Here is an 11,729-nt window from a genome sequence, read left to right as displayed (position 1 = left end):
GGTAACACAACCAGAATCCAGGAGTCCAGTGCATGGAACCTGCCTTGGCCAAGTCACACATGTGGAACAGGACCTGATTCAATGACTGGTATGAATGGAAACGCTCCTACACGATGTCTTTTGTCAGTTGCTTTTCACACTGCGCCTCCCTTGGAAGAAGCCTTAACCTGTTTTCACAAACCTTCAACAGCGATCGTTGGTCCAAGTGGACAGTGAGCAGGTCAGTGTTCACAGGTGCCCACGGAACGTGGGTGTGTCCCGGCGTCTGAAGGAGGAAATGGGGAAGGACACAGGGTCACAGTCTCACATAGATGGTGGGACTGGGGCCAGCAAGGTGTCCCCTGGTCTTGAGGACTGTGCAAATGCTGAGTGCATTTCCTGAGGGTGGCCCTGGGAGAGGCAACAGCTCCAGCCTCAATGCTGTCATTTACTTTCTTTTCTCCCCCATCATATTACCAACCTCTGTAGTGATTCACCCCACCTGTCCCTCACCCATGATCAGAGCTCACCCAAAGCAGGAAAGTCAGAGGGAATAAGCCTCTGTCTCTGTCACTTGCCGTCCCTGCCAAGACCAGGAAGCCCTGAGCCAAACACAAACTCAGAGAGCAGGCAGCTGCAGTGTCTCCTTTGCCTCCCTGTTCCCAGTTGTGGCTACTGGTGAGGGAACAGAAAGTAGCAGGAAGAAATGGAACAGGGGGTGCGTTAGGGATGTCAGCAAGCTTCCTTCTGCGCCTCTGATCCTGCAGGGATACAACCTGGTGTAAATTAGTCGTGTCTCTGCCTCTCCACTGAAGAGGGAGGCTGCACATCCCCAGAGTATGGGACACACTCGCACCGACCTTGGACGGCCAAGCTGAGGAAGTGCTAAGAGCCCTTCTCTGCATGCTCCAGTTTCAGATTCATATATGTAAAGTGTGAAGGGCAGTGCCTGGCACATGGTCTCTCGTATGTATGCGTTTATTTAAAAAATAAAACCACCCTCTATGAGAAAGCAAAGCACAGAGGATTTTGCTGTATATCCTTTTTTAGTCCCTCTGACTAATTAAAGTATTTGTTGATTTCCAGCCCATAGTTTCAATCAACCAAGGGGGATTTTCAAAGAGTTTGGTATGCCGTGAGCAAAACACCCTTCAAACAAGGGAAGAGCATTCCTCAGACTTGCAGGGGCCTGCTGGAGGGAAGCAGAGGGCTCTGCTCTGCACACTCTCCTGCCAGGGCCAATCGGCTGTTGAATCTAAGGGATGGGGGCCAAGGTAGCTCCCCACAGCTCCCTGCAGGCCTGCCCCTCACTTCCTGCTCAGCTCCTGCCAGCTTAAAATTAAAATTCCAGCTTGCATGGCCCCTCCAATGAGCCCAGGCCCCTCCCTTCTCTCCCAGCTCCACAGGGCAAAACTATGTAGTGAGAGGTTGGGCAACTTGTTCAGGGTTCCAGACCCATCCAAGGACTGGGTAAGGACCAAGACATGGTCCGGAGTGGTGCCACATGCTTTTGCACCTATGCTGTGACCCACAATGTGTGGAAAGCCTGCACACAAGAAAAACTCAACTCCAGGGGGTCACTTGTCACTAGGACCTCAATAATGGCAGCAGGGAGTCACCCCCAAATGCCCTCTGAGCCAACGCTGAGCAGTTGCTTTACTTCTGGACATTTACCTTTCTACCTAGGCTGGTTTTCAGACTGGGGTCTGAAAGTCCTAGAGACAGTGGTCTGTATGAGGGAGGGGGTGGTGTGTCCAGCTCCACAGATCCACAGAGTGGCCACTCCCCTCGGGGGCCCTGTGATCCTGAGAATCTGGCTAGGACCAGAGCTTGGACCCATGGTTGGGATGGGGGCAAGATTCCACTGACTTTCCACTCCACTTTGGGTGGAGGCAGGAAAATTCTTCCCTCAATTTCCCCCGAGGCTAGGGCTTTGTGAAGAGTTATCTGGGGCTGGCCCGCTGTTCCATCTGCCCTTCCCCAACCCGCGAATCTGGCTGCAGGCTCCCTGATGGGGCTGCCAACCATAGCCCAGTGAATAGGGTGACTCACACCTCAACTATTGCTCCCCACTGTTTGTGCTGAACAAGCATGAGGTGGAAGGGCTGCAAAGTTGAGGCCACTAAAGCTTTCTTTCTCTCCTGGAGGGGCCTGGGGGCTGGGGTGGCATGTGCAGGCTACTTGTTAGTGGGCTCAGATGCAGAACGCCCTCAGGATGAGGGCAAGGGGAGAAGAAGGATGGAGGGAAACCTAAGGAATAAAGAATCCTAAACGCTGGATTAAATCCTAAATCCTAAACATAGAGCATACCCAGTGTGAATGGGACAAGAGACTCATCCTGTAGACATGGACCCAGAGACAAAGGCAGATGGACAGGACTCTGGGACTCAGCATAGGGCTGGGGGATTCACAGAAATATATGTGAATATATATAATGTATATACATTCTGTTATGTATAATATGTAGATGTAGGTTGGTACAAAAGTAGTTGAGGTTCTTGCCATTGTGGGCTTCACATAACAATCTGGGGAAGGAGTGGAGGAAGAGGATTTTCTGTCTGTCGATTCAACCCAGAAAACATCTGTGGAACACCTCCAGTGCCCAAGGCTGGGTTGAGAGTGTGGGCCATGCAGAGGTGTTCCCTAACCTTGGAGACTGCCCTGCTGGGGGAGACTTAGAGGTTATGTACAAATGCTGTTCTATTGAACATGTTCTATTTATCATGCTCTATTCAATGTATCTTCTATTAAAGCCCTACAGATTGGAGTGGAGGCTCTGAGGAGAAGGAATCCCGGGCCAGGATGGCAGGATTTGCCTAACCCTTGTTCCGTGAATGGATACCACCCTCTCCCTGGTGTCTGTGAAGGGCTTCTCCGTGTATGAAACGCTGACCAGGTCCTGCATTCCCCACACAGCTCTGTGAGACAGGCCAGGGCAGCCGGCTTACTGTCCCTTCTCTGATGGGGAGAGGAGCAGGGCGGGCCCTGCACTGTCTTCTGCTGACGAGGAAAGCAGCACCCAGAGGAGAAGCTGAGCAACATGTCCCACCCAGCCTGGGAACTGCCTCTGTGGGGTGCCCAGCAGAAAAGCTCCCTGGTGAGCTTAACACAATCCCTCCCTTCCTGCCACAGTGAAATTCCAGGCTGGGGTGGGACTCTCCCAAGCCGCAGTGGTGCTGGTGCCTGGCTCCCCACCGGGAGCAGCTCCATTATTTATACCTGTCCAGGTCTGGCATTGAGGGAGGGGCTGCTCTGCCTGCTCACGGGAGGATTCCCATGAAACTCGGACAGAAGAGTGCTGCTGCTTCTCCCGTGGGGCACCCACACAGTCCCTGCCACAGTTACTTGCCACACACTCACCGTTGGTCCCTGGCACATGGATCTGAGCTTGACACACTCTAGCAATCCTCAGACTAGCCAGAACGCATTCCTGCTCTGCCAAGTCCTCTTTCTTCACAACACAGCTGGGAGGAGAATGAATGGGGAGAAGAGAATGTCCCAGTGTCTCAGGAGGGGTGGGGCTTCCCCGAGGGCAGTGAGGCCTGTACCTGGGACCTGTGAGCCTATGTGGTGGTGGGGACATACCCCGATAGCGATCTTCAAGTGGAGAGGGAGCATCCCACTATAAGACCTCAGACAGTTGCTTCAAGCTTGGACCTTTTCTGTTCTATCAGGAGCCAAGGGTCCCCTGGTATGTCTCAGGCCTCCAGGACACTCACATCTGTTCTCCAAAAAGCAACAAAATGTGAAAATGGTGAACTCAGCACAATTCATCTCTGAGGGTCTCAGAAACACTCTAGCCAGGGAGGCCACCCAAACCACTTTGCTCAAGACCTGTAAGACCGGCTCCAGCCATTGGTCTGTCTGCCAGGATTGACCTGTCAGCTGCTTGCTCATCGCAGCTCTCTGGTGAGAAGTCACTGTTTCAGCTGATCCTCAGCACCAGGGAATCATTTTCCCACAGCCTTGGCTTCCTTGTGGCCAACCGCAGTCCCTGGTGAGAGATTCCTGAGCCTGGGTCAGGTCCTGTTCTTCTACTCTTGAGAATATAGCCCCTCCTCCCTGAGGCTTTGAACCCATCCCCATTGCATTCCTACCTCCAGCCTCGGGCCACAGGGCCCCCCCACCCCCCGCAGCTCTGAAAGGCCCAAGCACTGTCTTGCCTGAGAGCCCTGCTTCTATCTGGGGGACGGCAGAGAGGTGACCCCACTCAGTTCTGCTGCCAAAAAGAGTGGGTGTGGTTTAGAACAGATGTGTGTTAAAACCTCATCAGAAATCCCCTTACCTCCACCTGGTGCCACAACCCCCCAGACAAGTTTTGCAGAGGGGATCTCACAGGGCCCTCCCTAAAGCAACTGGCAGATTGTCATGCCAGCTGCCTGGGCCCGCAGGCCTGCTCTGGCTAGCCTTTCTGGCAGGACAATCCATAGACTTAGAATCCCGTTTTCCATTGCCTTGGCCCTGAAGGAGACTTTGGGCTGCAGCATAGAGAAAGCAGAGCAAGTCCCGCTGCTTGGAACAGGGTGGTTCGCCGTTATAACAGGCCGTCAGACTCTCAGCATGTTCCTGATGAGATTAGAAGCTCCTGCAGGTATGTGTTTGTGGCGGCCTTCAGCCTGTATCAACACATACGATGACTCATTTCTTCCCTAGTAGAATAGAGCTTGCTGGAACACACCTCGGGGGCTGGGGAGCCGGCAGAGTAGCTACCCCCGAGAAGAGACGCTATAGCCCATGAGTCTCAGGGTTTTTTTTAAGGGATTCCATGGGATCCCTGGGTTTCCTAAGCCCCCCACAGAGTCCTGCCCAGGCCAAAGAGCAAGGAAAAGGTCAAAGGGCAGAACAAATGCTGAGTTAGGAGGAGCTATGGAAGGATAAACCTGGCACTAAAAAGGTCAAAGTGGTTTATAGGGGGCGCTGAGGGCTTCCTACATTCTCTGGCCTGAATCTTGCAGGCAGATCTGCCCAGTGGGCTCTGGGATAGCTGTGCCTTCCCTAAGAAAGAAATTGTGCAGAAAAGGATGAAACTCTATTTTCCCTCCAGCACATAACCAAGATATAAGGCTACAGATTGCCTTTCCCAGAGGGGAAAACCCTGCAGCAACCTGCTGCTTGGAAAAGTGTAAGAGCAGATCACTGGGGGGAATCGTTTGCCCCCCACTGATAGACAGCTTCCCCAAACTGGAAGTGCAGATGCTCAGTATGTACCGTACTGGGATGGTTGTCAATACCTCTGGTTCTGTAAAAATCCTCAGGACACTGGCCATGCCAATGCCTCCTCACTTCCTGACATCCTTCTTGAGGTGCTCTCAGCCCCCAGCCTCTATGGTGAAAATATACTTGCTGGCAGCATCACCAACTTGCTGCCAAGAGATCAGTGCTGCAAGGCAAGGTTATTTCTAACTGAGCAGAGCCTGCCAGGAAGAAAGCGTTTGCACCCCACACCACTGTGCAGGTGTGACGGGTGAGCTCACAGCTGCCCCCCAGGCATGCCCAGCCCACTTAATCATTCACAGCTCGACAGCTCTCTCGCCCAGCCCAGTTCTGGAGGGGATAAAAAGGGGGCATTGCCGTTCCTGGGTAACAGAGCCACCTTCTGCGTCCTGCTGAGCTCTGTTCTCTCCAGCACCTCCCAACCCACTAGTGCCCGGTTCTTTTGCTCCACCAGGAACAAGCCACCATGTCTCGCCAGTCAAGTGTGTCCTTCCGGAGTGGGGGCAGTCGTAGCTTCAGCACCGCCTCTGCCATCACCCCGTCTGTCTCCCGCACCAGCTTCACCTCTGTGTCCCGGTCCGGGGGTGGCGGTGGTGGCTTCGGCAGGGTCAGCCTTGGGGGTGCTTGTGGAGTGGGTGGCTATGGCAGCCGGAGCCTCTACAATCTGGGGGGCTCCAAAAGGATATCCATCAGCACTAGTGGTGGCAGCTTCAGGAACCGATTTGGTGCTGGTGCTGGAGGCGGCTATGGCTTTGGAGGTGGTGCCGGTAGTGGATTTGGTTTCGGCGGTGGAGCTGGTGGTGGCTTTGGGCTCGGTGGCGGAGCTGGCTTTGGAGGTGGCTTCGGTGGCCCTGGCTTTCCTGTCTGCCCCCCTGGAGGCATCCAAGAGGTCACCGTCAACCAGAGTCTCCTGACTCCCCTCAACCTGCAAATCGATCCCAGCATCCAGAGGGTGAGGACTGAGGAGCGCGAGCAGATCAAGACCCTCAACAACAAGTTTGCCTCCTTCATCGACAAGGTGAGCTACGATCTTTTGTAAAAAATCACTGTGGGTCTGAAGTAAATGCCAAAGGGAGAGGAAGAGGGAAGATGTCTTGGCTTTGTGTAAATACCTTTATAGTTGTACAGTTCTGTGTTTCCATTTGTTTCTGTGCCCTGGATTTGTGGATGCATTCTGAATTAGACTGGGAGCTGGGAAGGGAGAGTTATTTCTTCCCATTCAGAGGTTAGCTCACAAGGGCCTCTTGACAACTGTTGGACAGAGAAATGAATTCCATGCCACATATAACGGGGCTGACTGGACAGGAAGTTAGACAAGTGCATGGGCAGCAGCCTGAGTGCCTTTGCAGCCACCGCTGAGCCGGGACCCACTCCAAGCAGCACTCCTAGTGCTTTCTGTGCCCTGGATAGGTGTCCTGTCTCCCTTTGGAAAAGTGACTTTGGGTGTCTCAGTCTGCTCCTCCCCTCCTGGGGCCCAGGGCCAGGCACGGTGCACAGGAAAGCTTCAGAGGGACAGAAAGAGGTGGGAGGCACCTTAGTGAATTGATCACAGAACATGAAATCCAAGTTTCTCTATCTTCTAACTCTGCTCCCCTCCAGGTGCGGTTCCTGGAGCAGCAGAACAAGGTTCTGGACACCAAGTGGACCCTGCTGCAGGAGCAGGGCACCAAGACCGTGAGGCAGAACCTGGAGCCGTTGTTTGAGCAGTACATCAACAACCTCAGGAGGCAGCTGGACAGTATCGTTGGGGAACGGGGCCGCCTGGACTCAGAGCTGAGAAACATGCAGGACCTGGTGGAAGACTTCAAGAACAAGTGAGCTGGGGTTGGGGGTGGACACAGGGGAGGGTGGTGTCTTTTTGGCACCAGATGGGCTTCATTACTAGTCTACTACCATGCCTTCCTTGGGCACTGGGAGGATATACCTTCCATGGACACCTCCAGTACTAAAACAAACAAACAAAAACACAAGCCAGGCTCATGTTTAGAAAGTTCCAGCCCCAGGCTCAGGCCCTCTGCAAGGAACTTAGCCAACAGCCAGAGCAACATGCTCTGTGCCCTTGGCACTACCTGGAGAATTTTCTGCCCTGATGTAAGGCTTGCTCTCTGGGACTTTCCTCTCCGGTACATGGGCCTTTGGATAGATTTGTCTCAAAGCAGGAGCTGGTGACACAACCCAGCTTGGTGGCTCAAATAATTTCTTTAGTCTTATGAACCAGCAACTAGGCTGCTAGATTTAGTTTTGTTTATTTGTTTTTTTAAGCCTCTGAAAGCTCAAAAAAGAACACTAGAGAAATTGACTAGGTAACGCAGCTGGGGAGAAACAGCACAGCTTTTCTGCAGGAATCTGCTTGAAACAACTGAATTATAGCAATAATAGAATTATATGGTAGGCGGTTACAGAGAAAGCAGTATTTAAATGGGAAGGACCTTGGCCAGAGGCCCATGCTACCAGTGTCCCCTCCCTCTCCGCCTATGAGGAGAAGCCCCTTCCCACTGCAAAGTAGACTTACAGTTGACTGCGAAATAAAGACCCCTTACCTGTTGCTCATTCTCTGACAAACACTTCCCATCCCTTTCACCACCAGGTATGAGGATGAAATCAACAAGCGCACCACTGCCGAGAATGAGTTTGTGATGCTGAAGAAGGTGCGTGTGGGTGGGAGAGAACTGGCAGCCTGCAGCTATGCTCTCTAAGCGTGGAGCTCACTTAAGTAGGGTGTGTGCGGTGCCAACCATCCCTGTTTCCCCAGGATGTAGATGCTGCCTACATGAACAAGGTGGAGCTAGAGGCCAGGGTCGATGCACTGATGGATGAGATTAACTTCATGAAGATGTTCTTTGATGCGGTAAGAAATTTATCTAAATTTTTCACATGGGTGGGTTTTTTCCTCAAGTTGTCAAATCACAATGAGTGGAAGATTTGAATGGAACTGACCTTAAATAACATAACACAGAACCAGATGACTGACTCCAAAACTCCCTGCAGGAGCTGTCCCAGATGCAGACGCACGTCTCTGACACCTCCGTGGTCCTCTCCATGGACAACAACCGCAACCTGGACCTGGACAGCATCATCGCCGAGGTCAAGGCCCAGTATGAGGAGATCGCCAACCGCAGCCGGACCGAAGCTGAGTCTTGGTACCAGACCAAGGTGGGTGCTTTGATGACTGTCTCCTGAGTGAGGGGACACACCCATGTCTAGGATTCTAGGCCATGATGACACCAAGGATGGGGCTCCTGGAACCTGCTGAGACCCATTGGGATGCTTTATAGGAATGGCCCTATAGACAATTTCCATCTAAACCCAAGGACCTGAGAAAGAATCTCACTCTGAATCTCATACCAGTGTCTCCAGGAGAGCAAAGGCACCAGACTGGCTCGACCTTGGAAGAGCCTGAACCAGCCCCAGACTACTTGCCACTGCTTAGAACTCACTGCCTGTGAACTTTGAGAAAGTTCTTCCCACTCATATAAACAGAATGTTTTCTCTTTCCTGGCTGCATCAGTATGAGGAGCTGCAGCAGACAGCTGGCCGGCATGGCGATGACCTCCGCAACACCAAGCATGAGATCTCTGAGATGAACCGGATGATCCAGAGGCTGAGAGCTGAGATTGACAATGTCAAGAAACAGGTAGGATGTGATTGAAAGAGGGCAAGGAAGGGGCCTGAGCTCTAAAAGGGACATCTACTTTGTTTTGTTTATTTTGTTTTACTTTTGCTAAACACACGGAGCCAGACCCAGTACCAGTGTTTCAATGTCCTGCCACCCACGATGTACTGGTTTCTGTCTGGGATTCATTATAGTTTGGTTTGCCTGACCCAGAATCTCAGAAGGAGACACCTCAGGCCCAGCTCAGCTACCCAAGCAACCCCACTCTCCTCCTTTCTGTCTGTAGTGCGCCAACCTGCAGAACGCCATTGCGGATGCCGAGCAGCGTGGGGAGCTGGCGCTCAAGGACGCCAGACACAAGCTGGCCGAGCTGGAGGAGGCCCTGCAGAAGGCCAAGCAGGACATGGCCCGGCTGCTGCGTGAGTACCAGGAGCTCATGAACACCAAGCTGGCCCTGGACGTGGAGATCGCCACTTACCGCAAGCTGCTGGAGGGCGAGGAGTGCAGGTGCGCAGACAGCATGACACAAGCTGCTCCACTGTGGGGTGTACAACACACACACACGCAATCAGTGACTTGTGCATGGTAATGACACATCATCAATACTATTTCAGTCTGACTCATACTCATATAGCTGAATATAGTGTTCCTGGGTGCTGCCTGTCCTCCAGGCACCTGAGCAACTCAGCAAACCTGTCTTGACACTTGTGTCTTTTCTGCTTTTGCCCACGTTCTTTGCTCAGCCTCAATATCCATCATGCCCACCTCCATCCCCACTTGTCCTCCAGTACCCCTTCCTTCAGGAAGCCTTTCATGTTTACTCCAGCCGAGTTAAACTCACCTACCTTTGGATTGCCAAACTACTGTTTGCTTCAACCTCTGACACTGCCCGTTGACTACTTTCTGTTTGAGGAATTTTTGTCCATGCCAAATTCTCTCACAGAATGTAACTCCTACAAGACAAAAACTGCTTTTGACATAATCATATTTCCCATATCTCTTGTGCTTTCCCTATGGTGGGTGTAGGAGAATGTGAATTATAATTCTTTCCTAACAACTTGTTTCTAGGTCAATCCCTCTTCATTGGAAAGTCCCTCGGGAGAGTTCTCCCTTCCTTTAACTTAAGCAGCTTTTGGGCATACAGACTCCTGGCTTATGGAATGAACTGGAATCATGAGGATGGGAGTTAGCCACATAGATTAATGCTGTCTTTTTGGGAGCTGTTAACCCTTAATTCAATTTTTCTCCTTTCAGACTCAGTGGAGAAGGAGTTGGACCAGTCAACATCTGTAAGTAGCTTTGAACAGACGTTAACAATGACAATAATATGGGATATATTTAGTGCCAACTCAGAATTCTGCTATTTCTAAGTCCAAATCTTTCCCATCCCAGCATATGGTAATTTATAATAATACACTTAGTAAGGTATGGGTGGTGGAAGGGAAGGACAGATTGGGACAGGAAACAATGTGGTTCATGTCTTATCTCTTAAAGGGTAAGACATGCATCCTATGCTTCTTGGACACTGTCCCCTGACCTGCCCCTAGTACCTAGCTCCCCCTAGTACCTAGCTCCCCCCAGTACATAGCTCCCCCCAGTACCTAGCTCCTCCCCTCAGTACCTAGCTCCCTGTAGTACCTCACTCCCCTCAGTACCTAGCTCCCCTCAGTACCTAGCTCCCCTCAGTACCTAGCACCTTGCCTCTTATGCTCACCCACTTTTTTAGGGACCTTAACTAAATGACAGTTCTTCTGGGCCTTGTTTGTTACTCTGTAAAGGGGGCCCTGTAGAGTGCTCCAATACCAGCAGATCAAATAAGTGGGCCATGCAGGATCAGCCTGGCAGACGGTGTCACTGAGTCCTCCCTCCTTTCCCTGTAGCTGTTGTCACAAGCAGTGTCTCCTCTGGATATGGCGGCGGCAGTGGCTACGGCGGTGGTCTCGGTGGAGGTCTTGGCGGCGGCCTCGGTGGAGGTCTTGGCGGTGGTCTTGGCGGAGGTAGCAGCGGAAGCTACTACTCCAGCAGCAGTGGGGGTGTCGGCCTAGGCAGTGGGCTTAGCGTGGGGGGCTCTGGCTTCAGTGCAAGCAGTGGCCGAGGCCTGGGGGTGGGCTTTGGCAGTGGTGGGGGTAGCAGCTCCAGCGTCAAATTTGTCTCCACTACCTCCTCCTCCCGGAAGAGCTTCAAGAGCTAAGAGTCTGCGGCAAGTCACTGCCTTCCAAGTGCAGCAACCCAGCCCACGGAGACTGCCTCTTCTAGGCAGTTGCTCAAGCCATGTTTTATCCTTTTCTGGAGAGTAGTCTAGACCAAGCCCATTGCAGAACCACATTCTTTGGTTCCCAGGAGAACCCAATTCCCAGCCCCTGGTCTCCCTTGCCACAGTTCTATATTCTGCTTCAAATCAGCCTTTAGGTTTCCCACAGCATGGTCCCTGCTGACACAAGAACCCAAAGTATTCCCAAATCTAAATTGTCAAAACAGAATCGCCACCCCAATCCCAAATTTTGTTCTGGTTCTAACTACCTCCAGAGTGTGTTCAATAAAATGCTTTTATAATATAAGCTGGTGTGCAGAATTGTTTTTCTTCTAGGTTTACAATCAGCCTAGAGATACCATGAGGGTCAGTCTACCCAGATGCGATTGGTTCTTTTGACGATTCACAGGGAGAATGGAATAACATTTAAGGGAAAGTGGCTATCGGGGGTGGCCCAGAGACTCCAAGAAGCACAGAGATTGTAAAGTCTCTACAATGGAGTCTCTGGAGGGCATTAATGGGCGTGTGCATTGTACTGCAATTTAGACAGATTTTAGAGCCTTTTGTTAAAGAGGGGCCTATGCAAGGTGAGATTATTTGCAAGTAGCAGCATATTTGGGCTTAAGTAAAGTTTGTAAATGAAGAATATGTTGCCTTCAGGACCTAAAAGAC

The 11,729-nt window shown here is 51.8% G+C and overlaps 1 protein-coding gene across 1 annotated transcript; it reads left to right on the top strand.

The window, feature by feature from the left end:
* Positions 1-4,958: 4,958 nt before the first annotated feature.
* Positions 4,959-11,364, top strand: KRT5 (keratin 5). The gene is made up of 9 exons (XM_009180784.3): positions 4,959-6,211; positions 6,793-7,007; positions 7,781-7,841; positions 7,946-8,041; positions 8,182-8,346; positions 8,702-8,827; positions 9,093-9,313; positions 10,061-10,095; positions 10,687-11,364. The coding sequence occupies exons 1-9, from the start codon at positions 5,660-5,662 to the stop codon at positions 10,995-10,997; spliced, it is 1,782 nt and encodes a 593-aa protein (XP_009179048.3). The 5' UTR covers positions 4,959-5,659; the 3' UTR covers positions 10,998-11,364.
* The last annotated feature ends 365 nt before the right edge of the window (positions 11,365-11,729 follow it).

Source organism: Papio anubis, chromosome 9 (genome assembly GCF_008728515.1).
Source record: "Papio anubis isolate 15944 chromosome 9, Panubis1.0, whole genome shotgun sequence".
NCBI lineage: Eukaryota > Metazoa > Chordata > Mammalia > Primates > Cercopithecidae > Papio > Papio anubis.
Note: the sequence above shows the minus strand (reverse complement) of the source record. Positions and strands in the feature narration are given on the sequence as shown.